The 27,747-nt window shown below is 31.6% G+C and overlaps 4 protein-coding genes across 4 annotated transcripts; 2 read left to right on the forward strand and 2 right to left on the reverse strand.

Annotated features, from left to right (window-relative positions):
• The first annotated feature begins 2,593 nt into the window (after positions 1–2,593).
• LOC131655279 (beta-galactosidase-like) lies at positions 2,594–5,047 on the forward strand. The gene has a single exon (XM_058925172.1). It carries the CDS (start codon positions 2,609–2,611, stop codon positions 4,958–4,960), a length of 2,352 nt encoding a protein of 783 aa, XP_058781155.1. The 5' UTR covers positions 2,594–2,608; the 3' UTR covers positions 4,961–5,047.
• A 2,733-nt stretch (positions 5,048–7,780) lies between these two features.
• Positions 7,781–10,322, forward strand: LOC131655280 (beta-galactosidase-like). The gene has a single exon (XM_058925173.1). It carries the CDS (start codon positions 7,919–7,921, stop codon positions 10,268–10,270), a length of 2,352 nt encoding a protein of 783 aa, XP_058781156.1. The 5' UTR covers positions 7,781–7,918; the 3' UTR covers positions 10,271–10,322.
• A 4,881-nt stretch (positions 10,323–15,203) lies between these two features.
• Positions 15,204–15,906, reverse strand: LOC131655281 (22.7 kDa class IV heat shock protein-like). The gene has a single exon (XM_058925174.1). The coding sequence runs from the start codon at positions 15,866–15,868 to the stop codon at positions 15,338–15,340; it is 531 nt and encodes a 176-aa protein (XP_058781157.1). The 5' UTR covers positions 15,869–15,906; the 3' UTR covers positions 15,204–15,337.
• A 7,304-nt stretch (positions 15,907–23,210) lies between these two features.
• Positions 23,211–26,316, reverse strand: LOC131660819 (adenine phosphoribosyltransferase 4-like). Its single transcript, XM_058930159.1, has 7 exons — positions 26,126–26,316; positions 25,925–26,029; positions 25,722–25,832; positions 25,525–25,617; positions 25,233–25,382; positions 24,406–24,464; positions 23,211–23,513 (listed from the first exon to the last, which is right to left on the reverse strand). Exons 1-7 carry the CDS (start codon positions 26,280–26,282, stop codon positions 23,454–23,456), a joined length of 735 nt encoding a protein of 244 aa, XP_058786142.1. The 5' UTR covers positions 26,283–26,316; the 3' UTR covers positions 23,211–23,453.
• Positions 26,317–27,747: the final 1,431 nt, after the last annotated feature.

Below are 27,747 nucleotides of genomic sequence, written 5' to 3' on the forward strand. Positions count from 1 at the left end.
TAATTATATAAATTTAATTGTATCAAATAATTATTAAAAAAAATGGAATTTTGAGACTGAAACAAATTAATATTTAAAAATAAGGATTTTGTTTTTCAAACTAAGACAATGATTGATTAAAATAAAATAGATATCGTGTTGATAGTGACCCGTGAGATAAATAAAATTTTAATTTTATTAAAATTAAAACATAGATTATTAGTGTTTTTAGTGATAATAAATAGAGAAAAATGAAAATAAAAACAAGAAAGTGTGGGAAAAAGAAACGTGAGACAGATTTGAAATTTTAACGAAGAAAGAGAGAAAATGAGTGTGTGTAATATTTAATTGTCACATGTCACGTTGTAATAAGAGATGAGAATAAAAAAAAGTAAGCATTAATTGTACTTTTTTAGTGGAAATAATTTGTTAAGAAATGACAATTTAAGAAGTTTATGCAATTAAATCGTTATAAATAGATAGTAGACTTTTTAGTTTTTATAACTAAATCATGTCATTGTTGTTTATGTTACTACCTTTTATTATAGCTCTTGTCTCGTGAAAATGGTAAGTTAATAGTACCTAAATATATTTAATATTACCAAAATGGTGCATGATTTTGTTTTGTAGTGTTTTGACATAATTAAATTCCTTAAAGAAATTATTTATTTTTGAGTATTTCTGATGGATATTCAACTAATTGGAAATGTTTTTTCTTTTTAACAAGTATATGAAACATAAAACTTGTTTTAATGAATAAATTAATTTAGTATCATGAAACAAGCATTTAGATGATTGGAGTTGACACTATTAGGGATGGCAACAGGTAGGGTCGAAAGCGGGTTTTACACTATCCAAACTCGTACCCAAAATCACCATCCGAATGCGGATCCAAACCCAAAGGCTATTCGGGTGCAAAATATTATCCACGCGCATACTCGTTAGGTTCGAGTTTTTTCATCCGAACCCGAACCTGTAGCAAAACACATAAAATACAACAGCAACATTGAAATTTCCATCAATTTCCTACAACTTTCCAACAACAACATTACAATTTTCCATCAATTTTACTACAACTTTCCAACATCAACATTACAATTTTCCATCAACATTGAAATTTAAATTAAAGTCTTAAAATTTCCATCAAGTTTGTTACACTTATATATATATATATATATATATATATATATATATATATATATATATATATATATATATATATATATATATATATATATATATATATATATATAGTGGCACTTATGTAATTTCAGGTCTAAGCGGGTGTGATTTCGGGTGCGAGTTTCACACTACCCAAACCCGTACCCGAAATATCGGGTGGCACCCAAACCTGAACCTGAACCCAGTCAACTCAAGTTTTCAACCGTTGACTCAGTTTGAGTGCGGGTGGACCCCGCAGATTTGTGTCTGCCTCTCATCCCTGGACACTATAAGCATATCATGTTCTTTGGTGAAGATTCCTAATTTCCTTTGATTAAGCTCAACTGTTGTAAGCTTTAGTATGTAAATTTTCATGATAAATTTTGATTATTTATTCTAGAAGGATTTAAAAGAATTAGGGGTTGTTTGATATGATTTCTAAAAACTGTATTTAAAAAATCATAAAAGTAAAAACTTGTTTCACAAGGCTTTTGTATGATAGAGTTTTCAAAATTAATTTTAGTATATTATTTTTAAAAACAAAAAAATTGGAAACAACTTTTATATGTGTTCCTCTTCAATTTTACACGGAAAATGATGATTTTTCATTAATGGCATTACTGCAAATATATAAACTTTTTGTCATGTCATTATTGTAAATATGTTAAAACATTTTATTCTTAATTTTACTTTCAATTTGTAACAATGTTTAATTTTATTTTAGTGTCAGTACGAACCATCATCATAGTACCCAAATCCTTCAAATAACCTACAGAAATCTACCCTTTGCATCTCTCCCTAAACCTATAGAAAAACTACTCATTTGTTGTTTTTACGCAAGATTAAAACTACTTGTTTATCATTTATATATATATATATATATATATATATATATATATATATATATATATATATATATATATATATATATATATATATATATATATTATGAAAATCACAATTGGAAGTGCTTTGCTTATATGACTTTTTTAATAGTACAAATATTAGATGACTAGTTAATATATAATGTATATAAGATCTTTTAACCAACTGTACTATTTTACTTTTTACGAAACAAAACTTCAAAAATAGAAAATGACAATTCACAATTTATAACACAAAGACTATTTTAAGGTATGAATGAAATCTAATTATAGACACAAATCCTTATCGTATCAAATTGGATATATTTTATACATGACAAACAAATAAACTAAAAATAGAAAATAAATAATAAATTGTGCCTATAAAAACTTATTGTTTCATGATACACAATAATATTACGTTTAGAGAACAAAACAATATGTATAATCCTAGGATTGGGCTCTTTCTTATTGTAAGTTCGGTATTATTGTGTGCTTTCTCTTTTGCAACAACCATAGAATATGATTCAAATGCCATTATCATCAATGGTGAACGACGAATAATAATATCTGGTGCAATCCACTATCCGCGTAGCACTTCTCAAATGTGGCCAGATCTTATTAAGAAAGCAAAAGATGGTGGTCTTGATGCCATTGAAACATATATATTTTGGGACCTTCACGAACCTGTTCGTCGCCAATATAATTTTTCTAAAAATCTAGATTTCATCAAGTTTCTAAAAAATGTTCACGAAGAAGGTCTTTATGTTGTGCTTCGAATCGGTCCTTATGTTTGTGCTGAATGGAACTATGGAGGTTTCCCAATGTGGTTACACAACTTGCCAGGGATTCAGCTAAGGACTGACAATGCAGTTTTTAAGAAGGAAATGAAAATATTCACAACAAAGATTGTGACCTTGTGCAAAGAAGCTGGATTGTTTGCACCACAAGGAGGACCGATCATTTTGGCTCAAATTGAGAATGAATATGGGGATGTCATAACTAACTACGGAGAAGATGGGAACACATACATTAAATGGTGTGCCCAGATGGCTTTAGCTCAAAATGTCGGTGTCCCATGGATCATGTGCAAGCAAAACAATGCTCCATCACCTATTATCAACACATGCAATGGCTATTATTGTGATGATTTCAAGCCAAACAATCCTAAAAGCCCTAAAATGTTTACAGAGAATTGGGTTGGTTGGTTCCAAAAATGGGGTGAAAGGAAGCCACACAGAACTGCTGAAGATGTAGCATTTTCAGTTGCACGTTTTTTTCAAAAGGGTGGTGTCCTCCAAAACTATTACATGTACCATGGAGGAACAAATTTTGGAAGAACCGCGGGCGGTCCATATATCATCACAGCATATGACTATGATGCACCACTTGATGAATACGGTAACTTAAACCAACCAAAATGGGGACATCTTAAAAATCTCCATGCCGCCATAAAGTTAGGAGAGAAGGTTCTCACTAATGGCACTGTTATAGAGAAGCAATATGGAGATTCAATATATTTGACTACTTATGCAAATAATGCCACTAGACAAAAATTTTGTTTTTTGAGTAATTCACATAATTCTAAGGATGTTGAAGTTGATCTACAACAAGATGGAAAGTATTATGTGCCTGCTTGGTCAGTGTCTATTCTCCAAGATTGCAACAAGGAAGTTTTCAACACTGCAAAGGTTGATGCACAAACAAATGTTTATGTGAAGAAACTATCTACAAAATTAGGAAACTCACTCATTTGGACATGGGCATCCGACCCCATAGAAGACACCTTACAAGCAATAGGGACATTTAGTGCATCTCAACTTTTGGAGCAAAAGAGTGTTACCGTTGATGCTAGTGATTATTTGTGGTACATGACCAAAGTTCCAATCAATGACACATCCATTTGGAATAATGCAACTTTGCAAGTGAACACGGCAGGCCATGTTCTTCACGCCTATGTTAATGGACAATATATTGGCCCACAGTGGGGAACACATGATAACCTTAGTTTTACATATGAAAGATTGGTTTCATTGAAACAAGGTACCAACATTATAAGTTTATTAAGTGGTACAGTTGGTCACGCACATTATGGTGCCTCCTTTGATATGAAACAAACCGGTATTGTTGGGGGTCCTGTGAAACTCATTGCAACCAATTCAGGAAATACTTTGGATATATCAAAATCTAGTTGGTCATACAAGGTTGGATTAAATGGTGAGGCTAAAAGATTTTATGATTCTAAAATTAAAAATGGAGTTCAATGGAACATAAATAATGTTGCTGTAGGAAAACCATTGACTTGGTACAAGACTACTTTTAAGACCCCTGAAGGTAAAGACGCTGTAGTCTTAGATTTCACAGGCCTTACAAAAGGACAAGCATGGGTTAATGGTCAAAGTATTGGAAGGTATTGGCCTACAATGGTGGCTGACAAAAATGGATGTGATAATAAATGTGATTATAGAGGAAATTATGGAGCTGATAAATGTTTGAGTGGGTGTGGAGAACCATCTCAAAGGTTTTACCATGTGCCAAGGTCATTCTTAAATAATGACACAAACACTAACACGTTGATTTTATTTGAGGAAATGGGTGGAAGCCCCTTTAATGTGTCTGTACAAACAGTTGCAATTGATTTTATATGTGCAACAACAGATTATGGAAAAACCTTAGAACTAAAATGCCCTGATGGAAAGACTATATCAGAAATCCAATTTGCGAGCTATGGAGAACCACAAGGAAAGTGTGGATCATTCCAAGTAGGTGAATGGGAATCACGTGACAGTGTTGCAGTGGTTGAAAAATTATGCACTGGTAAACAATTATGTTCAATAAACGTGACAAGTTCCACATTTGGAATAACTAAAGGTGGCACAAATGGTCAACTAGCTGTGCAACTCCTATGTGATGGCTCTGATCCTGATGATAATCGTGTGCAATTTGTTCACGTGTAGTTATATATTTTAATTTTTGGCATAATTATACCAGGGGTCCTTTAAGTAATTTTATTGTAACCAGTCGGTCCCTTAAGTTTTTTTTGTAACAACTTGATCCTTTAAGTTAACAAATGTGTGCACAGTTACCCTTTTTTACCCTTTTTCAATTTTTCATTTAACTAATCAACTAAAACACATAAAGTTGTAACAAAATGCATATATTAACATCCTAAATACATAAAGTAACACCCAAAAAATATAAAGTCAGATCTTAAAGGACCAACCTGTTTTTAGAAAATTACTTAAAGTTATATAAAATGTATTTATAACAAATGCAAAATATGAAATGATTTACTTATTTATAAAATGAATAATAATTATATAAATTTAATTGTATTAAATAATTATTAAAAAAAATGGAATTTTGAGACTGAAACAAATTAATATTTAAAAATAAGAATTTTGTTTTTCAAACTAAGACAATGATTGATTAAAATAAAATAGATATCGTGTTGATAGTGACCCGTGAGATAAATAAAATTTTAATTTTATTAAAATTAAAACATAGATTATTAGTGTTTTTAGTGATAATAAATAGAGAAAAATGAAAATAAAAACAAGAAAGTGTGGGAAAAAGAAACGTGAGACAGATTTGAAATTTTAACGAAGAAAGAGAGAAAATGAGTGTGTGTAATATTTAATTGTCACATGTCACGTTGTAATAAGAGATGAGAATGAAAAAAAGTAAGCATTAATTGTACTTTTTTAGTGGAAATAATTTGTTAAGAAATGACAATTTAAGAAGTTTATGCAATTAAATCGTTATAAATAGATAGTAGACTTTTTAGTTTTTATAACTAAATCATGCCATTGTTGTTTATGTTACTACCTTTTATTATAGCTCTTGTCTCGTGAAAATGGTAAGTTAATAGTACCTAAATATATTTAATATTACCAAAATGGTGCATGATTTTGTTTTGTAGTGTTTTGACATAATTAAATTCATTAAAGAAATTATTTATTTTTGAGTATTTCTGATGGATATTCAACTAATTGGAAATGTTTTTTCTTTTTAACAAGTATATGAAACATAAAACTTGTTTTAATGAATAAATTAATTTAGTATCATGAAACAAGCATTTAGATGATTGGAGTTGACACTATTAGGGATGGCAACAGGTAGGGTCGAAAGCGGGTTTTACACTATCCAAACCCGTACCCAAAATCACCATCCGAATGCGGATCCAAACCCAAAGGCTATTCGGGTGCAAAATATTATCCACGCGCATACTCGTTAGGTTCGAGTTTTTTCATCCGAACCCGAACCTGTAGCAAAACACATAAAATACAACAACAACATTGAAATTTCCATCAATTTCCTACAACTTTCCAACAACAACATTACAATTTTCCATCAATTTTACTACAACTTTCCAACATCAACATTACAATTTTCCATCAACATTGAAATTTAAATTAAAGTCTTAAAATTTCCATCAAGTTTGTTACACTTATATATATATATATATATATATATATATATATATATATATATATATATATATATATATATATATATATATATATATATATATATATATATATATATAGTGGCACTTATGTAATTTCAGGTCTAAGCGGGTGTGATTTCGGGTGCGAGTTTCACACTACCCAAACCCGTACCCGAAATATCGGGTGGCACCCAAACCTGAACCTGAACCCAGTCAACTCAAGTTTTCAACCGTTGACTCAGTTTGAGTGCGGGTGGACCCCGCAGATTTGTGTCTGCCTCTCATCCCTGGACACTATAAGCATATCATGTTCTTTGGTGAAGATTCCTAATTTCCTTTGATTAAGCTCAACTGTTGTAAGCTTTAGTATGTAAATTTTCATGATAAATTTTGATTATTTATTCTAGAAGGATTTAAAAGAATTAGGGGTTGTTTGATATGATTTCTAAAAACTGTATTTAAAAAATCATAAAAGTAAAAACTTGTTTCACAAGGCTTTTGTATGATAGAGTTTTCAAAATTAATTTTAGTATATTATTTTTAAAAACAAAAAAATTGGAAACAACTTTTATATGTGTTCCTCTTCAATTTTACACGGAAAATGATGATTTTTCATTAATGGCATTACTGCAAATATATAAACTTTTTGTGATGTCATTATTGTAAATATGTTAAAATATTTTATTCTTAATTTTACTTTCAATCTGTAACAATGTTTAATTTTATTTTAGTGTCAGTACGAATCATCATCATAGTACCCAAATCCTTCAAATAACCTACAGAAATCTACCCTTTGCATCTCTCCCTAAACCTATAGAAAAACAACTCATTTGTTGTTTTTACGCAAGATTAAAACTACTTGTTTATCATTTATATATATATATATATATATATATATATATATATATATATATATATATATATATATATATTTATATATATATTATGAAAATCACAATTGGAAGTGCTTTGCTTATATGACTTTTTTAATAGTACAAATATTAGATGACTAGTTAATATATAATGTATATAAGATCTTTTAACCAACTGTACTATTTTACTTTTTACGAAACAAAACTTCAAAAATAGAAAATGACAATTCACAATTTATAACACAAAGACTATTTTAAGGTATGAATGAAATCTAATTATAGACACAAATCCTTATCGTATCAAATTGGATATATTTTATACATGACAAACAAATAAACTAAAAATAGAAAATAAATAATAAATTGTGCCTATAAAAACTTATTGTTTCATGATACACAATAATATTACGTTTAGAGAACAAAACAATATGTATAATCCTAGGATTGGGCTCTTTCTTATTGTAAGTTCGGTATTATTGTGTGCTTTCTCTTTTGCAACAACCATAGAATATGATTCAAATGCCATTATCATCAATGGTGAACGGCGAATAATAATATCTGGTGCAATCCACTATCCGCGTAGCACTTCCCAAATGTGGCCAGATCTTATTAAGAAAGCAAAAGATGGTGGTCTTGATGCCATTGAAACATATATATTTTGGGACCTTCACGAACCTGTTCGTCGCCAATATAATTTTTCTAAAAATCTAGATTTCATCAAGTTTCTAAAAAATGTTCACGAAGAAGGTCTTTATGTTGTGCTTCGAATCGGTCCTTATGTTTGTGCTGAATGGAACTATGGAGGTTTCCCAATGTGGTTACACAACTTGCCAGGGATTCAGCTAAGGACTGACAATGCAGTTTTTAAGAAGGAAATGAAAATATTCACAACAAAGATTGTGACCTTGTGCAAAGAAGCTGGATTGTTTGCACCACAAGGAGGACCGATCATTTTGGCTCAAATTGAGAATGAATATGGGGATGTCATAACTAACTACGGAGAAGATGGGAACACATACATTAAATGGTGTGCCCAGATGGCTTTAGCTCAAAATGTCGGTGTCCCATGGATCATGTGCAAGCAAAACAATGCTCCATCACCTATTATCAACACATGCAATGGCTATTATTGTGATGATTTCAAGCCAAACAATCCTAAAAGCCCTAAAATGTTTACAGAGAATTGGGTTGGTTGGTTCCAAAAATGGGGTGAAAGGAAGCCACACAGAACTGCTGAAGATGTAGCATTTTCAGTTGCACGTTTTTTTCAAAAGGGTGGTGTCCTCCAAAACTATTACATGTACCATGGAGGAACAAATTTTGGAAGAACCGCGGGCGGTCCATATATCATCACAGCATATGACTATGATGCACCACTTGATGAATACGGTAACTTAAACCAACCAAAATGGGGACATCTTAAAAATCTCCATGCCGCCATAAAGTTAGGAGAGAAGGTTCTCACTAATGGCACTGTTATAGAGAAGCAATATGGAGATTCAATATATTTGACTACTTATGCAAATAATGCCACTAGACAAAAATTTTGTTTTTTGAGTAATTCACATAATTCTAAGGATGTTGAAGTTGATCTACAACAAGATGGAAAGTATTATGTGCCTGCTTGGTCAGTGTCTATTCTCCAAGATTGCAACAAGGAAGTTTTCAACACTGCAAAGGTTGATGCACAAACAAATGTTTATGTGAAGAAACTATCTACAAAATTAGGAAACTCACTCATTTGGACATGGGCATCCGACCCCATAGAAGACACCTTACAAGCAATAGGGACATTTAGTGCATCTCAACTTTTGGAGCAAAAGAGTGTTACCGTTGATGCTAGTGATTATTTGTGGTACATGACCAAAGTTCCAATCAATGACACATCCATTTGGAATAATGCAACTTTGCAAGTGAACACGGCAGGCCATGTTCTTCACGCCTATGTTAATGGACAATATATTGGCCCACAGTGGGGAACACATGATAACCTTAGTTTTACATATGAAAGATTGGTTTCATTGAAACAAGGTACCAACATTATAAGTTTATTAAGTGGTACAGTTGGTCACGCACATTATGGTGCCTCCTTTGATATGAAACAAACCGGTATTGTTGGGGGTCCTGTGAAACTCATTGCAACCAATTCAGGAAATACTTTGGATATATCAAAATCTAGTTGGTCATACAAGGTTGGATTAAATGGTGAGGCTAAAAGATTTTATGATTCTAAAATTAAAAATGGAGTTCAATGGAACATAAATAATGTTGCTGTAGGAAAACCATTGACTTGGTACAAGACTACTTTTAAGACCCCTGAAGGTAAAGACGCTGTAGTCTTAGATTTCACAGGCCTTACAAAAGGACAAGCATGGGTTAATGGTCAAAGTATTGGAAGGTATTGGCCTACAATGGTGGCTGACAAAAATGGATGTGATAATAAATGTGATTATAGAGGAAATTATGGAGCTGATAAATGTTTGAGTGGGTGTGGAGAACCATCTCAAAGGTTTTACCATGTGCCAAGGTCATTCTTAAATAATGACACAAACACTAACACGTTGATTTTATTTGAGGAAATGGGTGGAAGCCCCTTTAATGTGTCTGTACAAACAGTTGCAATTGATTTTATATGTGCAACAACAGATTATGGAAAAACCTTAGAACTAAAATGCCCTGATGGAAAGACTATATCAGAAATCCAATTTGCGAGCTATGGAGAACCACAAGGAAAGTGTGGATCATTCCAAGTAGGTGAATGGGAATCACGTGACAGTGTTGCAGTGGTTGAAAAATTATGCACTGGTAAACAATTATGTTCAATAAACGTGACAAGTTCCACATTTGGAATAACTAAAGGTGGCACAAATGGTCAACTAGCTGTGCAACTCCTATGTGATGGCTCTGATCCTGATGATAATCGTGTGCAATTTGTTCACGTGTAGTTATATATTTTAATTTTTGGCATAATTATACCAGAGGTCCTTTAAGTAATTTTATTGTAACAAGTCGGTCCCTTAAGTTTTTTTTGTAACAACTTGATCCTTTAAGTTAACAAATGTGTGCAAAGTTACCCTTTTTTCAATCTTTCATTTAATTAATCAACTAAAATACATAAAGTTGTAACAAAATGCATATATTAACATCCTAAATACATAAAGTAGCATCCAAAAAAATATAAAGTCAGATCTTAAAGGACCAACCTGTTTTTAGAAAATTACTTAAAATTATTTAGGTGAAAGGGGAGTGGTTTGATTGATACTCCCATTGAGTAAGTAATTCTAGTTATGGAGTCAGGAGAGTTAAGTCAAAGTAGAACTTTTCATTTACTTGATAAATGCGAGAGTCGTAATAAGTCAAGATATATTTGTTGAAAACTATTACACATTAAAATATAGGGTTAAATATGTTAGGGGTCCCTATAAATATGACAACATTCAATTTTAATCCCTACTAAAATTTCTTCAAATAATGGTTCTCACAATATTTTTCGTCCCTATTTTTGGCCTCTCCCATTAGATTCTACTAACGGAAGTTTACGTGGTACACCACGTTGTTGCACCAATTAAGATATTCGCACCCCATCTTACAAGTTTAATACTGGTTTGGGTAGGGTCAAAAGGTCCACAGACATTAGCAGCCTGAGTAATGAGCTTTTTACCTCATAGTATCACCCTCCCACTAAAGAAAAAACAACACACCATAATCAAGTATATACAGAAACTAGTAAATCTAAAACAATGAAGTCGCCATCGAGTATTTATTTATCCCACAAGAAGGGAAAGGAAAACACTGAAGAAAACCTATAAGGAAAAAAACAAGGTCTCACGGCAAAGAGTTGGTAAGGAAGTCGGTTACGCAAGAGTAAGATATAGTACAACATAGGGGCGTGTAAAGCAAAATGGTCGTTGGCCTTAGAGCATCTTCAATGGAGGTTACTTAATGTACACTAGGATTCTTAAGTTCCGGAACTTAGCGTTTTTACCATTGGAGTAGATACACGTGGCGTTCTCGTTGCTTAAATATCTGTGTAAGTTACATCATGAAGCAATCCAAAAAGTGGGTTGCTTAGCATTAAATAATATTAATCTTGATAATTGGTGGGGTCAAACATAAATTGACTGGACCACATATATATTTCTTATTCAAATTACTATTGGAGTGAAATTGGTTTAAATTGTTTAAATGTTACTTAAATACAATGTGGCAATTGGCCTCACAAAAAATAGCCCAAGCAACCAAAAATAAGTTATCTCATTGGAGATGCTCTTAAACTATCTACAATGGTTTATGGATTCAACACCATTCTTTTTCACTTTTTATACTCTAGATCATCTTCTCTTTCTTCCACCTAATAATTCAACACTCATTCAACTTTAACTCACTACAATGATTTTAATAAAATTCAACACCCTACCTCACCACTTTTATTTCATATTCTTATTTTCTTTTATTTTTTTTGTTTTTGTGATTATATATTATAATAACAATTATTGATTGAAATTAAATTAAAATAATTAAGAGTTAATTAAACTTATTTTAATTTATTTTAATTTAATAACTTATTTGAATTTTATTTTTCTAATTTTATATTTTTAATTAATTTTTTTGTTGCAAGTAATAAAGACGAGATATAGGGATAGTCATTATTAAAACAAATAAAGTTACAAAACTTAAAATACAATACAGTAAAATAGAATTTTGGATGTTAAAAGGGTTATTATTGGAATCATTTCACTAAAAAGAAGTTTAGAACTAGAAACAAGAATTTATTGGAGGATAAATAGAAAAACTAGAGAGAAAAAAAGTAGATTTTTTGTGTGTCCAAATCAAATGAACCAAATCTCTATTTATAGACAAAAAAAATTACTCTCTCCGTCTCACAATAGGTGTCATCTTTGAGATTTTCACACTTTTTAAAAAAATAATTAATTATGTTGATTTCAATGATAAAATGAGTCACATTTATTAATAATATGTAGTGGAGTACTTAAATGAATTAAAATACAATAAAATTAGTGGAAATAAATAATAAATATTACATTGATATTTTAAATGGACAAATAATTTGAGACAAATAAAAATTGGAAAGAGGAAACTTATTGTGAGACGGAAGGAGTATGAATTTTGATGAAAATAAAAATAAATAAAAAATTAATTTATTATAAAATAATTGTCCTAAATAATTATGATAAAATAAAAATCTAAATAATGAAAACAAACAATAAAATGTTATAAAGTATATATATGATATAGTCTCTACTCCTTTTCCATTTAACATGTTGAATATAGCCACAACAACCGTAAAACTCATCCTCCCAAACCTTCTCACGGCTAAAGGATTTCTACGGTTTTCTCATCTTTCATGGTTCACTGTTTATGGTAAGAATGAGATTCATGGTTTTAACAATATCAAGCAACATATCATACAATGTAACAATAACACAACAACATTGTGTAATGCTTGTTTCTGGAATCGTGAATTCACTTGGTCTTGGGTCCCATCCGAATATCTCCATTTTTTTTTCTATTGGACATAAAACTAATAATAATAATAATAATAATAATAATAATAATAATAATAATAATAATAATAATAATAATAATAATAAAAGAAAAAATGAAATTGATTAGTAAGGTAACTAATAATACTACTACTAACAGTGATAAATAAAACAAAATTAAAAATAAAGTATAATATAAAAAAGATGCTTTCAATTTTTAATGATAATTCAACTTAAAAGGTTATTTTAACTTGAATTAGAATTAAAAATAAAAAAGCCAAAATTAATATTAAAAGAAATAATCCCAAAAACAAATTTAATAAAAATGAATTATTTTTGAATAATAATGACGATAAAAAACTAATGAAAATGGATTGTATTTTTGATATTTTTGATTAAAAGAGAAATAAAATACAAATTTGACTATAAACTTGAATTAAAAAGGAATGAAAATGAGACTTACAACCTTGGATCTGAAACAGACTTGAATCAGACAAATGATTTGAACGAACTTGGCAAATGACATGTCCTCATGAATTGCAACATCATATGAAATCAAAAAGTCAAGAAATGACTTATAACGTTTCACACAATTTCATGACCTTCTAAGCATAATATAAAATCGATCCTTGACGCAAACTTGTAGATAACGCTGTTTGTGATGCTATGGAAAAATAATCGCCTCAAAATGTTGAAAATCGTGGAAGTTATGGTCCTTGCAAGTTGAGAAACAGTCGACTGAAATTTGGTTGAATCCACAAAGTGACCTCTAAAGTAATCGGATTTTTGATGATCTTCTACACATAATTAGCTCCTGACTTGAACAGATGAATTGGAGAGGATGTCGAGGAGATTCATATACCCAAAGAATCGCTCGAAAATGTTGAATAATGAAGAAGTTATGAATTTCTGAACTTGAACTGTGAAATGTTGATTTTTGGGTCAAACTGTTTTGAATCAATTGACATAGCTTGATCTTTCTTGCAATCCACGACATGCTGATGCACACTTCCATTTAAAAAACATGGTCGAGGAGACTGTGCTTCAAATCCTTGATTCAGTTCCTAGCTTGCATCAGAACAAAAGGAAAACAAAGAAAAAATATTTTTGGTATTTTGGTTAGATGTTAGTGAAACATAAAGCATAAAAGATGCAAAAATGAAATACATCGGGTGCACATGATGAGAAATCTTAGGGGTAAAATTTAGAGTACAACACACATGAATTAAAATCAACTCTAAATAAAAAGAGACAGATTCCGGGAATTTTAAATCCCGTTTAAATAACTTAAAAAACAATAAATTTTCACAAACAATTAATCAAACAATAAATAGAGTAATGGGTAGGTGATCAAAACTTTATCCCTGAAACAACATTGTGTGCTATAACAATCAACATACATATACTTTAATTATAGAAATTTATAAGATTAATTATTTTATATGGAATGAAGAAATGGTATGTGTCTGTCATTCCCACCAATAATTTTCTAACTTACTCAAAGCTATGAAAATTAAAAAGTATTGAAATATTGTTTATTGTATGTGAATATTATTTACAAAACTATATATTAGGGTTATAAAAATAACAATTTAAGCCATAATTTTGAACAAAGAAGTTAATATGCAAATAGTGTTAGTGAATTCATATGAATAATTGAATGCATTCAATTTTTATCAAATCAAGAATGAGAAACAATTGTTTGTAGGAGGATCATGTAACTTGAGATAAAGAAGTATGCACAGGTTATGAAATGTAGCAGTCACACTCTTGGAAGGATATTTTGATATCTCTCTTAAGACTTGAAGCATATAATTGATAGAAAAAAACTTTTATAATCATCGCAAGACACCTCATAGCGGTATACATCAAATGTAAGATGTTATTTGTGAATAAAAATTAAGTTGGAAATCATAAAAAGAAGGGTTTAATATACTTCACCCCCTGCCAATATAGCGAGTTCTGGTTTTGCCCCCTTGAATGTTTTTTTTTACGAAACGCCCCTTATAAAACCCAAAACCTGGATTTACCACACCCTTTTACCTTATTTGCTGACTGGGCTTTGACTTAATTGATGATGTGGCAGATTTAATTTTAAAAAAAAATTCTTTAAAATCCACGTAGATAATTTTATTATTTTATTTTAAATTACTTTTATTAACTTTTTTAAATTACGTTTTCTTTATTTATTTTCACAAATATTTTTTTAAGAAATTATATTAATCAACCAATTACTTATTAAAATATTCCTATAAAGATTAATTTACAATATGTCTTTGGAAGGCCCATCAATTTAAGGTTTTAACTTTAAAGTACAAAGTAGGTTTATAAACTCTTTTGGTTAGAGAAATATTTTCGATGTGGGACTCAAGTTGTACTTAGAATCATTGTGCCTCACCACAGCCCCTACCATTGTGCTTCCTTCTCATTCAGCAGAGCAATATCAAACACCATTTCAAATTTTAAATATAGTTCATTACTACTATGCTTCACCATTCAAACAACTTACTAAACTTCATCAATTTCCAACTCTGCTTCTGAGCAATAAGGGGTGAGAGCACCAAGTCCTGCACTAGTATCCATGGTCATGAGAATCCGCAAGTCAGGCAATCTAAACTGCCTCCAGAACTTTCCATGAGATCTTTCAACTCTATGCCAATGATCTCCTTTTTTCTCTTCTTCTTTCTTTCTTTCACCACTCACTCTTAGCACCCTATTCTCTTCCACTTCTATCTTTATATCATCTTTTTTCAACCCAGGCACGTCCACCATTATAACATGTCCTTCTGGAGTTTCCTTCCAGTCTACTCTAGCATGTGACAGTGTCATTGATGGTTCGTGATTCTCAACTCCATAGGGGATTTGTTCTAAGACGCGAAATGGATCTGGGAAACGATCAGACCAGAGTTCGGATAAGAGAGTGTTGGGAGAATCTAAGAATGGTAGTAGTGATCCTTCTGCTTTGAAAGGAAAGTTACCAAAAAGAAGAATAAGCAAGAGAAATGGAACCAATGACATGTTTAGTCGTTGCAGACTCATATTTGGAAATGTGTATTTTTTGTGCTTAAGGTGTGGAGCTTGGTATGGACAAGAATTATATTATGATACTTCTGTTTATGTCTTCAATTTGGTGGAAATAGAACTAGTGGTATGTTGTATTTATAGGTTGTAAATGTGAAATGGTTCTTGAAGATTCTATAATTAAAAAACAGTTTGAAATGAAGTGTGGTTGGTATGTAACTATAGTCCCACATCGTTTGCTACAAAACCAAAATTAGTCTTTATATACCAACTAAGTATGTGAATATATGAGTTAAAAATAATATGAAGCAAATGGGCAGCAAGTAGCTATTTGGGTTCAAATTTAATATTTTGTTAAAAATAATTTATTGAAATGTAAAATAAAAAATTAAATAAATTCCATGTCATCAAAGTTAATAAAATTATCTACGTGGATTTTAAAGAAAATTTTTTTAAAAATTAAATCTGCCACATCATCAATTAAGTCAAAGCCCAGTCAGCAAATAAGGTAAAAGGGTGTGGTAAATCCAGGTTTTGGGTTTTATAAGGGGCGTTTCGTAAAAAAAAACATTCAAGGGGGCAAAACCAGAATTCGCTATATTGGCAGGGGGGTGAAGTATATTAAACCCTAAAAAGAATTGTGGACTTACCTGGTTTATAAACACAATTAACTTGCATGGAAAATATAGAGGGCACTTTGAATTCTATTTGTATAGAAATTAGAAAACTAATCAAGATCTTACCCTAAAAAGAATTCTTTCTTAGTACATGTTTGCTTTTTCAATTGTTATTCAACTTTTCTTCAATTCCATCTTCAAAGGTTCAATATCAGACACTACGTCTTCCTGTTAAAAGTCTTAGAATAATATATGACCTAAACATGTGCATATAAGTGGGGGTAATCCTCATCCTACTAGTCGGTTTTGTAGGGTTGAGTTAGACCCAATCACATTTTTAACATGATATCAAGAGCTTTGTTTAAGATTCAATGGGCCACCTATTATGGTTTCCTCTATCGGGTCACCCACAATTTATTTTCACGCTCCAGTTGTCTAGTCCTGAGCGTGAGGGATGTGTTAAGAGTCCCACATCGGGAGAATATATGACATAAACATGTACTTATAAGTGGGGGTAAACCTCACGTTACTAGTCTGTTTTGTAGGACCGGTTTTATAGAGTTGAGTTAGGCCCAACCACATTTCTTAACACTTCCATTATGAAGTTACTGCAATTGTTATAGAAATTTATAAGATAATGATTTTATAACAATCAACATACATATATTTTATAGGGACCTTCAATCTTTATTTTCGGTACACTCTTATTTTCGGTAAAACACCTTCGATCCTTATTTCGCTAAACCACACGACGGTAAATTACAATGATGTTTTTGTAACATTCGCGAGACTGCAAGTAGACGCGGAATATGAGTGGTAGAACACGTTCACGATTTCATCAATTCCTCATCTTTTCTCTTTGGTGGTGAGTTACTTTTCATCATATTCTTTTTACTCCTATTTTTGTTGTTGTTCATTGTCTTTTAAAAACTCATATTAACAATTTTTATTTCTTCTATTTGATGACTTTGATGTGTAGTTACTGCTAGTTTATGATTAGAATAATTGTTATTTCTTCTATTTGATGACTTTGATGTGTAGTTATTGCTAGTTTATGATTAGAATGTAATTCAAAAGGATCAATTTTTAAGTTACCCAACTTTTCTTAAAACCTAATCATACAATAATTGATTATAAAAACATGCAATGTTCTTTAAAATTCCCTCAATTTTTCATAAATGTAATTATAATGTACACTTTTGAGCTCTAATGCATATATATATATATCATATAAGAATGACATATTTATATGAGAAAGTGAGAATGAATCAGAACCATTGAATTTTAAAATAAATGGTGGAGATTATGGGTGAATCTTTTTTTTTCTCTCTCCTACATTTTGAAATAAATAATGTAGGAGAGAGAAAAAAAGATTCACTCATAATCTCCACCATTTATTTTAAAATTCAATGGTTCAGATTCATTCTCACATTCTCATCTCATATAAATATGTCATTCTCATATGATATGCCCTATATATATATATATATATTGTATCTTAAGGTTTTGTTTGCGAGTTTGGAGGAGAATGGAGGGGAGGACTTAGGAAAATAGGAAGAATAGAGTGAAAAGAATAAAAAGATTTTGGGTAGGAGGATTTTGAAGGGTTTTATTTTATTCATAACATCAAAAACCCCATAAAAGGGGAACTCAAAAATTGTATTGAATGAGAGTTTTGAAGGGCTTAAATAAATTTTTTAAATATCTTTTATGTTGTTATACTATTCTGAAAATTATTAATTAGTAATGATAATGACCCTTTTAACATTCTAAACAAAATCATTTTTTCAAAAAATGTCAAATATTTGCCTATATTTTTTAAAACTTTCTTTTTCGGAAGCTTTCCTCTCCCCTCCCATCCAAACTCGCAAACACAACCTTAAGTTGCAATTAAGAATTAATCATAAATAATGATGATATCAACATAGATGCAACATATCCATTTTTACTCATTTTTGTGCATTAACTCATGCACCTATAAATATGGGTTTCATTCCTTCATTTCATGATATATATATATATATATATATATATATATATATATATATATATATATATATATCAAATATTTTCAGTTAAAAAAAGCTTTGCAAACACAACTTTTTCCTTTCTCGAATTTTCATCTTAATCATGTTCATGAAAAAACTTTTTCTGTGTATGATGATAGATTGTGAGGACATATTAGAGATCTAATTGTTCATTTGAAGTGTGTATTTCTTGCAAGAAGGAACTTTATCTTAAAGAATTTCAAAGGTTTGAAATTTCTTGAAGGAAAAAGAAGAAGAAGCTTTTCTCCATTGTTGTGGAGTTTTTATGTGGAATTGTCAACTTATTGAAGAGAATGAATCAAGGCTTGTAATTTCGAGATTGAGTGAAGATCATCGAATTGTCAATATTGAAGTCCATCAGAGGTTGAAGACCATGATATTGGTAAAGATCAAAGCTTTAGTGGTGGTAGCTTGGTGCAAACAAGATATATTAAGAAGTAAGGAAAAAGATAGTTTGGATTGTTATGTTTTATCTTATGCTTATCTGAATTGTTGTAATACGAATCGAACTTAATTATCATATTAATGGAAGACACAAATTTTTTATGGTTCACCGTCGAAGACTAGACGTAGGTGCCTGCGAGTAAAATAGCATCGAACTACTTTATATCCCAATTCTCTCCATGGTTCAATTGCACGCTTGAGTTTAGTTGTTAGATTCATCCCTTAGAAGTTCATGATTCATAGGTTTATTGTGTTCATAGTCTTAATGATATGGTCGCATGATTCATTTATTGTGATGCGGTCAAGATAAACTCATAATGACGCGGCCACCTGATTCCCTTTGAGCGGGATGAAGGAGCAAGCATGTGGCAAAGCCTCAATGTAGTCATCCACGTCTGCCCAGTTAGAATGGCGTGGAAAATGCTAGAGGATCAATGTCGAAAAATGGTTCAAATGACATTGTTAGTACCATGGTTTTAGGATTGGCACAATTTTGCTAAAACATGGTTTACTGCATATGTTATGGAAGATGTTCCAACATGTTGCTCAGGAAAGATGTCCTAACAGATCTTGTGACATATTATACCAGAATGATGTACACGAGACTTTTGAGGCAAGAGAACTAAAGCAAGTGCAAGATGTACTTCCCAAAGTGCCTTCTTCTTTCTATCTGTGTGTTTCCCAAAGCCCAACTGGGGTCCAACCAACTTGTGCCACGTCCCAAGTCAGCTACCACCCACTCACGTGTAGCCCACCCTTCTCCTTCCCAACGACTATTTCCTTTTCCTAACACGCCATCTTCAATGCTTGGGACAGATTCCACTTTGCCAACTTGCAACAGTGTGTCACACAGTACCCAAGAAACAGTCCCACCCACTCAGCAAATTAAAACAAATTCAAACTACCATTTTGCCAAATTTTTGGATGACAATTTCTTTGTACACCTATATGAAGGTGGGGAAAAACACAAGAAGGGGGTTTGAATTATGCTCTTCAATATTTATTTCCCTTTCTATAAATCTTTTCTTTCTTCTAGTATCTCATCTTCTTGGATATGCTTTGGATAATATTGTGGAAGTATAACAATGCATAACCAATGAGATATACATTCATTTAGTTTATTTTCTTCCTCGGAACTTCTGACTTTGTTACGCACAATTCTGAATAAGGACTGCATGGAAATTCTGGGTTAAATGAAGGTTCAGAAAGTAAAAGACGCATTCATTTTTATCCTGGTTCACCTTTTCAACAAGGCTACCTCCAGTCCACCCTCCTCAGGTGATTTTGCCTCTTTCCATAGAGGACATCCACTATAATCAATCTTGATTACAACTGCACAAGCAACCTACTTGTGACTAACCATCCACACAAGCTACCAGCGAGTGACTAACCTTAGATGAGGAATCGTTCAGTGATATCAGTAAGATATAACGTTCATCAACCTAGAAACTCCTGCACAAGCTACCCGTAAGTGACTAACCCTAGACAATAAACCGTTCAGTGATCTCAGCAAGATATAACGTTCATTGACCTAGACACCTCCAATAGTCTAACTAGACCTCTTGGACATCTCAAGTATCCAAATCAGAAGGATACTCAAGGAATACCAATTCAAATAAGAATTGTTCTTACTGAGACTTACAGGAATGCTTCTTACATAAGCAGATTACTCCTACATGCTTTAGGTACATATTGTTTGACACATTGACAATTAACAACTTTTGGTGTCTAAACAATAATCAGAAGTTTTAAGGGATAAACACAATGTATGCAACAACTATTGTGTTTTACATATTCTTACAAGAGTTAGAATATCTTGTAGTCTTCTTTGCTTCATCTTCTAGTTGAGATTTTTTTTCTTTGTTTGATAAGCATAATATCGGCTTCTTGATTTGGAATGCTTCTTAGATTTCTCCATCATCATTCTTCTGAGCACTGACTAAGAACAACAGCTCATGCTTCAGATCTCTTCTTGATTTGATCTTCATCTCCATCTTTTGATGTTGATCATAATGCTCTTGATGAGCGAGTAACACTTTCATGAATTTAGACTTAATAATTTCACCGTTGAGCAGCAATTCCATATTCATAAGAATTTCTAAGTCATTATAATATAGAGTGTGTGATCATTTGTTTTGGTGTTTTCTTCTCATGTAATTCAAGCACTCATTACTCCATTTGAGCAAACTGCATAACAAGCATAATTCCCTTTTCTTCCTTGAGTTTTTCTTCACATAGGCTTATTGCTTGTATAATGCTTTTGTTTACTCATTACTCACTTCATAAAATGCATTGCCTCTTACATGTATTCTGGTGCACTGTATTGCCACACACTTCAAGTTTGAAGTTTGCTCTTTATATAGATTTGGTATAATACCGTTGGAGCATAGCCGTTGAAACTAGCAATTAATGCTTTGTACACATTTCCACGGAAAATCTTACTTTTGGTGTGATAATTACTGTTTGTAGCGTGTATTCTATATTTTCATTTTTTCAAGACGTAGCCAAGATAGATATCATCATTGTTTCTACTTCGGGCACTATGATTGCATGCATGTGACTTGATTGGAACGTTTTACGATGTTCTTCTTTCTGATCATTGGATCCCATTTACTGATCTTCTTCTTTCTTGTTGCTTTACTGATGTTTCTGATTTATTATTTTTAAACACGTCTGAAGCTTCTGAAGTCTTCTACTTTCTTTAGTCTTCGGAACTTCTGATTCAGCAACTTCTGAATAATTCCCAACAGAGGATTTCTGATAGAGTCATTTGTTCAATCAATGAAACCATTAGTAATAAAATTGTTACTAACAAAATCTATATTTGTTATCATCAAAACTAGATTTTGAATATAGTTCTCAATCTTGTTCTAACACTATATAGGGTGAAAAACACTCCTGAAAACCCCAAAATACCCCTCGGAGATGTATCTCCGAAGGCACTCATATCCCAATTTTAAAGATTTCGGATATGCATCTCTGAAATCACCCCTCTTTGAACTTTTTTATTTAAACGTTGGGTTTATAATGTCAGGTGTTTTTTCGGATATGCATATCCGAAAAAACCCTTCCAAAAACTTTTTGAAATATTGGTTAATTCGAATATGCATCTTCGAAGTATTCCAATTTTTATTTTATTTTATTTTGAAATAATAGTTATTTATAATATAGTTATAATATAATTAGAGTGAGTTATTATTAATAAAGAATAACTTAAATACAAATTATTATAAATAAGGAATAAAAATATTAAATAAAATTTTAATCTATATAGGGGTATTTTAATTTATAAGCATTATAATTTTTAATTTATATTAAAAAAATTAATTAATTTTATATGAGAATAATGTGTTGATTTAAATTTTTAATCAATTATATATCTTGATAAAAATGGTATATATTTAATTATATATCTTGATTAAAATGGTATATATTTAATTATATATTTTGATTAATACAAGTAATTATACTATTAATACAATTGATTCACCTTGATTTTAATTTTTTAATAAATATTGAGTTTTTTCGGATATGCAAATCCGAAATTCACAAGAACAAAAATTGAGTTATTTCGGATGTGCATCTTCGAAGTCACCTTTTTTTCCAAAAAAAAATGTGTCTTCGAATATGCATATCCGAAATCACCTTTTTTATATAGAAAAAGATGTTTTCGGAGATGCACATCCGAAATATATGGGTATTTTAGATATTTCACCGCGGATCTGTAAAAAGACATATGAGTGTATAAAGTTCGGATTCCCCCTCTTTTCGGCCCAAACCCAATTCCCTTGACTCCACATCCGGCCCATCTCCTTTCCTATTGCCTAATAGCCTCTCTTCCATGAAACTGAGGACAAAGTTTCTATTGAGGCAATGAGTATTGATAAGAAAACAAACAGGCTCATTGGAGTGAGAGGAGACAATTTGTGTTATTAAAAGACTTTATCACTAATTAGAGGTGGTATTAGTATTTTTAGCTAATTATAGTGTTTATGTTTTATTTAATTAAGTGGCCCATGGCCCATTTAGCTTTGTAAAATCCTACTATATATTGTACTAGGTTCTATTGCTGAATGAAGTAAGAAAAAAGTTGTTTTATGATATTATCTCCTATGAAACTAGATTTAGCTTAGTGTAATCTATCACATAGCTCTATTTGTAAGTAGTAATAATGCAAACAAATGGGCACTTATTCCTAAGTAATAAAACTACATAACATAAGATCTTCCCCTACCAAATCGCTACCAAATCGAAAACAAGTCTTCATATAAAAATAGGATAATGTTGCATACAAAAAAGCTCGAGCCCGACCACTCTTTTGGTTCTTTACTAAAAAAACACAACGTTTTTATTTTAAAAATAACCCTTAATGTGATCAGAGCTCACAAACAATTGAGCTTTCCGCAATAAATCTCATCTAAAGTCATCAATAATGCTCCTAACAAGAGTCAGCTCAAATGGTAAATAATTAGAACACAATCACATTGACAAATATCAAGCTCCTTCTCCTTCAACTAACACAAACAATGATCTGCCGGCAAGCTTTTCCCTCCCCTGAAATAAGCCAAAAGCAAGGGAACTATTCATAACAACGAATTTTCAGTCGCAGTATGCAAGATTTTATACTTAGTATTCATGTAATGTGCTTGAGAAGCTATTATCAACACTTAAAATCCATCACAGTTACATACTTTGAAACAGTCCCGAATACATGAATGTAGAAGTTACCGCCTTTTTTTAAATCAAATAAAATATTAGAGGACAAGCCTACTTAGAAACATATCATCACTAATAAGAGCAACACTTCAAGGGTAAGAAACTCTAACAAACCGTGGAAGTTCGGAGGACAAGCCTACTTAGTCACATATTATCACTAATAAGAGCAACACTTCAAGGGTAAGAAACTCTAACAAACCATGGAAGGCAATTGCCAGTAGAGAGGAGTTTATAAGGCGATGTGTGTTTGTACTAATTTTACTTCGTACAATATAGATCAAGAAAGGAAAGCAGCAATCAATACCACACTACTGATGAGCATTGAACTCCAAAGTCCAAAGAATTTTTGTCTTTGTTGCTTTTTTCCACACCAATCAAGGATCATAATGGACTGAGGAGACTTTCTTTGTTAGATATGATGCATATTCAGTTTGGGAACTAAACTGATAAAATCTAGTTGGTTTGGTAAAAACTTATTAAGGTGGTACTTAAATTAGAAATTGGGCTCTGTGCACAAACTAATTTGGACATAATTCAATTTTTACCACCATCATTTTTTAGTTCTGCTTATGCTGTTTTTGTTTCAGAAATGCAAGCTGACTTACAAAGATAACAGCCATCCAAATTCCAGAATTCATTTGATTATTTAAAAATATGAAATTAAAAGCTTTAAAAAAAGTATCATATATGTAAGAAATAAATTGAGCCAATCAAATAGATAAGGTTGTACCTTCAACTCTGGTAGTTCAATCACACAAGCACACTCAACAACGTTCACCTCAACACGTTCTGCAATAGAGAGAAGATAAGTAGAACAGCTGAGAATGTATCAAAATGCTGAAGTTAAGCATTAAACATAATATAAAATGTGCTTCCCGGTAAAAATGTTGATTAAAAATACAGTTGTTGTGGTAGATCAAAGGATATTATTATTTATTAATCACCAGATGTGAGGCATCCAATTGTCTCCACATTAAAGGAACCTTCATACATGCATCATTTGTCTGAATGTAAATAAAAACAAATAGAAAGAAGAAAATCATGAAATTTATGAACATTGATAGGATGATCCTTTATTAATTCAATAGGAAAGCCTAAGCTCATATCTGATATTTTCACAACTTAACAAGATTTCTTTACTCTGCAAACAAAACTGCAAATCATCTCCTAATATAAGATACAAAAAATCTCCAGCCCACGACAACCATTGTAAAAGAGATAGACCTGTTAAATTAAACATTGATCATGAAATATATGAACATTGATAGGATGATCTTTTTTTAATTCAATAGGAAAGCCTAAGCTGTTATCTGAAATTTTCACAACTTAAAAAGATTTATTTAATTTGCAAACAAAACTGCAAACCATCTTCTAATATAAGATACTAAGAACTTCCAGCCCACAGCAATTATTGTAAAAGAGATAGACCTGTCATATGAAACTAAACAAGGTACCCCCACTCATGCATAGCTGTTAAACAGATGAAAAATTAACTTCCCCTACATTCACGTAATGGATTTTTCTTTGTTAATAAAGCAGTCGCGTTGACTAGTTTACCTAGCAGCTTAATTGCGGCATTTAAGGTTCCACCAGTGGCTATAAGATCATCTATGACTAAGGCTCTTTCTCCAGATTTCACAGCCCCGACGTGCATTTCTATTTTGTCAGTTCCATACTCCAAAGAATACTCTTCTGAGATAACCTCTCCTGAAAAGATAATTGAAACAAAACCATTCAAACAAATCAAAGATCTTCCCCATCACAGAAACACATTAGCATACAGAACTTAGAATTAGAATACCATATGAAATTCGAAGAGGCTATATATGGAGTTCCGAAGAGACTATACCTGGCAATTTTTTGGGTTTTCTCATTGGAACAAATTTTGCTCCAATCGCCAATGCGATGGGTGGGCCAAAAATAAAGCCCCTAGCTTCAACGCCTGCATTATGTCATAAACAAAGCCATCAGATACAAATTAGTTACTTGATTTGATTCAAGATGATTCAGAAACAGCAAAATTAATAGGGTAGAATTGAAGAATACCTGCAACGACGGAGATGTTTTGATCTCTGTATCTTTCAACGAACAAATCGATGGTATCTTTGAAAGCCTTTGGATCGAGAAGCAGTGTGGTTATATCCTGAAACATAATCCCTAACAATGGAGAAAAAATGAACCAAATCAATTATCATACAGCGAAAAACGAAGAGTGAAAATCTGGATCGGAGATAAAAGAGAGTATTGACCTGGCTTGGGAAAGTCGGGGATGATACGGATCGCGGATGAGATTCCGGCTATACGCGGGTCTTGAACTTGAGAATCCTTTGAAGCCATTACTGGAGAGTTACTCGCTGATCAACAAGAGAAGATTACGTTAGAGAGAGAGAGAGAGAGAGAGAGAGAGAGAGAGAGAGAGAGAGAGAGAGAGAGAGAGAGAGAGAGGGTACATGAAGTAGTGAAGCGCAGGGGTTGTAAGCGAATCGGAGATGAATTTGCGATGGTTAAGGAGTGTGGTGGGAATCTAAGAGAAGGGGGGAGAGTAGTAGTGACGGCTGGCCCAAACAACGATTGGGAGGAACACAACAAAAGCCTACTTGATTGCATTCTCACTTGCCTTACTTTACTACATGGTCACTTTCCTAATACTAGTACATTCCAACCAAAATAATTTATTTATAAAAAATTCAAAATGATTCAATTTCTTTTAATCAAGAAAGTATCTCATCCAACTCCATAGGTCTCTTATACACCACGCGAAATTTCAATTTTGCCTCTTGTTTATGTAGATGCACATCCGAAAGCATCCCATATTTTTGAAATTTTTTTATTTTTTTCATAGATGCATCTACGGAAGCGTATAAAACATAGTGAAACTTGGAATTTTCCCAATTAATTGAGAAAATCTCAAATTCCGTAGATGCATCTACGGAACACTCTATTGGCTAAACCCATCAAACTTTTCCGTAGTTGTAACTACGGAAGATTTTTCACAATTAATTAAAAATTTGAATTTTTTCAATTAATTCGTAATTTAATTGGAGATTTTCCCAATTAATTGGGAAAATCTCAAATCAAATTAATTAAAACGGAGTGAAATTTGTGATTTTCCCAATTAATTGGGAAAATCCCAAATTAAGTTACAAATTAATTGGGAAAATCTCAAATTAATTTTTCAATTAATTGGAAAATTTTCAAATTAATTAAGTTCATGAAATCTTCCGTACATTCTGATTTTCCCAATTAATTAGGAAAATCACACGTTTCACTATGTTTTAAGGGGTTCCATATATGCATCTACAGAAGAAACCAATTTTTTTTTTAAAAAGTGCTTTCGGAGATACATTTACAAAAGCACAAGGGCAGTTTTGTCAATTTGGTGGTGCGTGAGAGATGCATGGAGTAGGTTAAGAAATTCTCTTAATTAAAGCGATTATTCTATAATCATCGGCAATAAAATTAAAGAAGGGCGAAGAGTTGAAAATATTATCTCCCCAAATTTGTCATTCTGATAGATATTTACAGTGTTATCTATATAATAATGATTAACTTTTCGATAAATATAATATACTTGATTTCACGTCTCTAATATCTTTTATTTTAGAGAGATAAGCTTTAAGAAAAAAGGGAGGCAAATGAATATTATAAGTCTTCCGTGAGATGAACATATTAACTACAAGTGGGGAATCCATCTCGTCAAATAAGGAAGAGAAATTCAATCTTATTGATATTCTCAAAACATGGACTAAGTCTCATAGTTCGATCGAAAAAGGGATTGATCAACTAAGATTGCAAGAAAAATAACGAACATAAATTTTTTTAAAAGCCCCTAATGAGACTCCCAAAAGATTAAAAAAAACTTGGAGTATTGAAGTAGGTGGGGTCTATCAATATTGAGTTTGACAAATTAGTATGAAGAGGCTTTCATTTCACATTGATTGTATTTTTCCGTTGCTTGATATAAAAGGATGTATGAAGTAAAAGATGAAAATGAACAAAATGTAGGTACCTCTGAAGATTACTTAAAGATTTCTTCGAATTAAGGGAGGTCCCTAAGAAAACTAGATGGTTT

This window comes from Vicia villosa, linkage group LG3, assembly GCF_029867415.1.
Source record: "Vicia villosa cultivar HV-30 ecotype Madison, WI linkage group LG3, Vvil1.0, whole genome shotgun sequence".
Classification (NCBI taxonomy): Eukaryota; Viridiplantae; Streptophyta; class Magnoliopsida; order Fabales; family Fabaceae; genus Vicia; species Vicia villosa.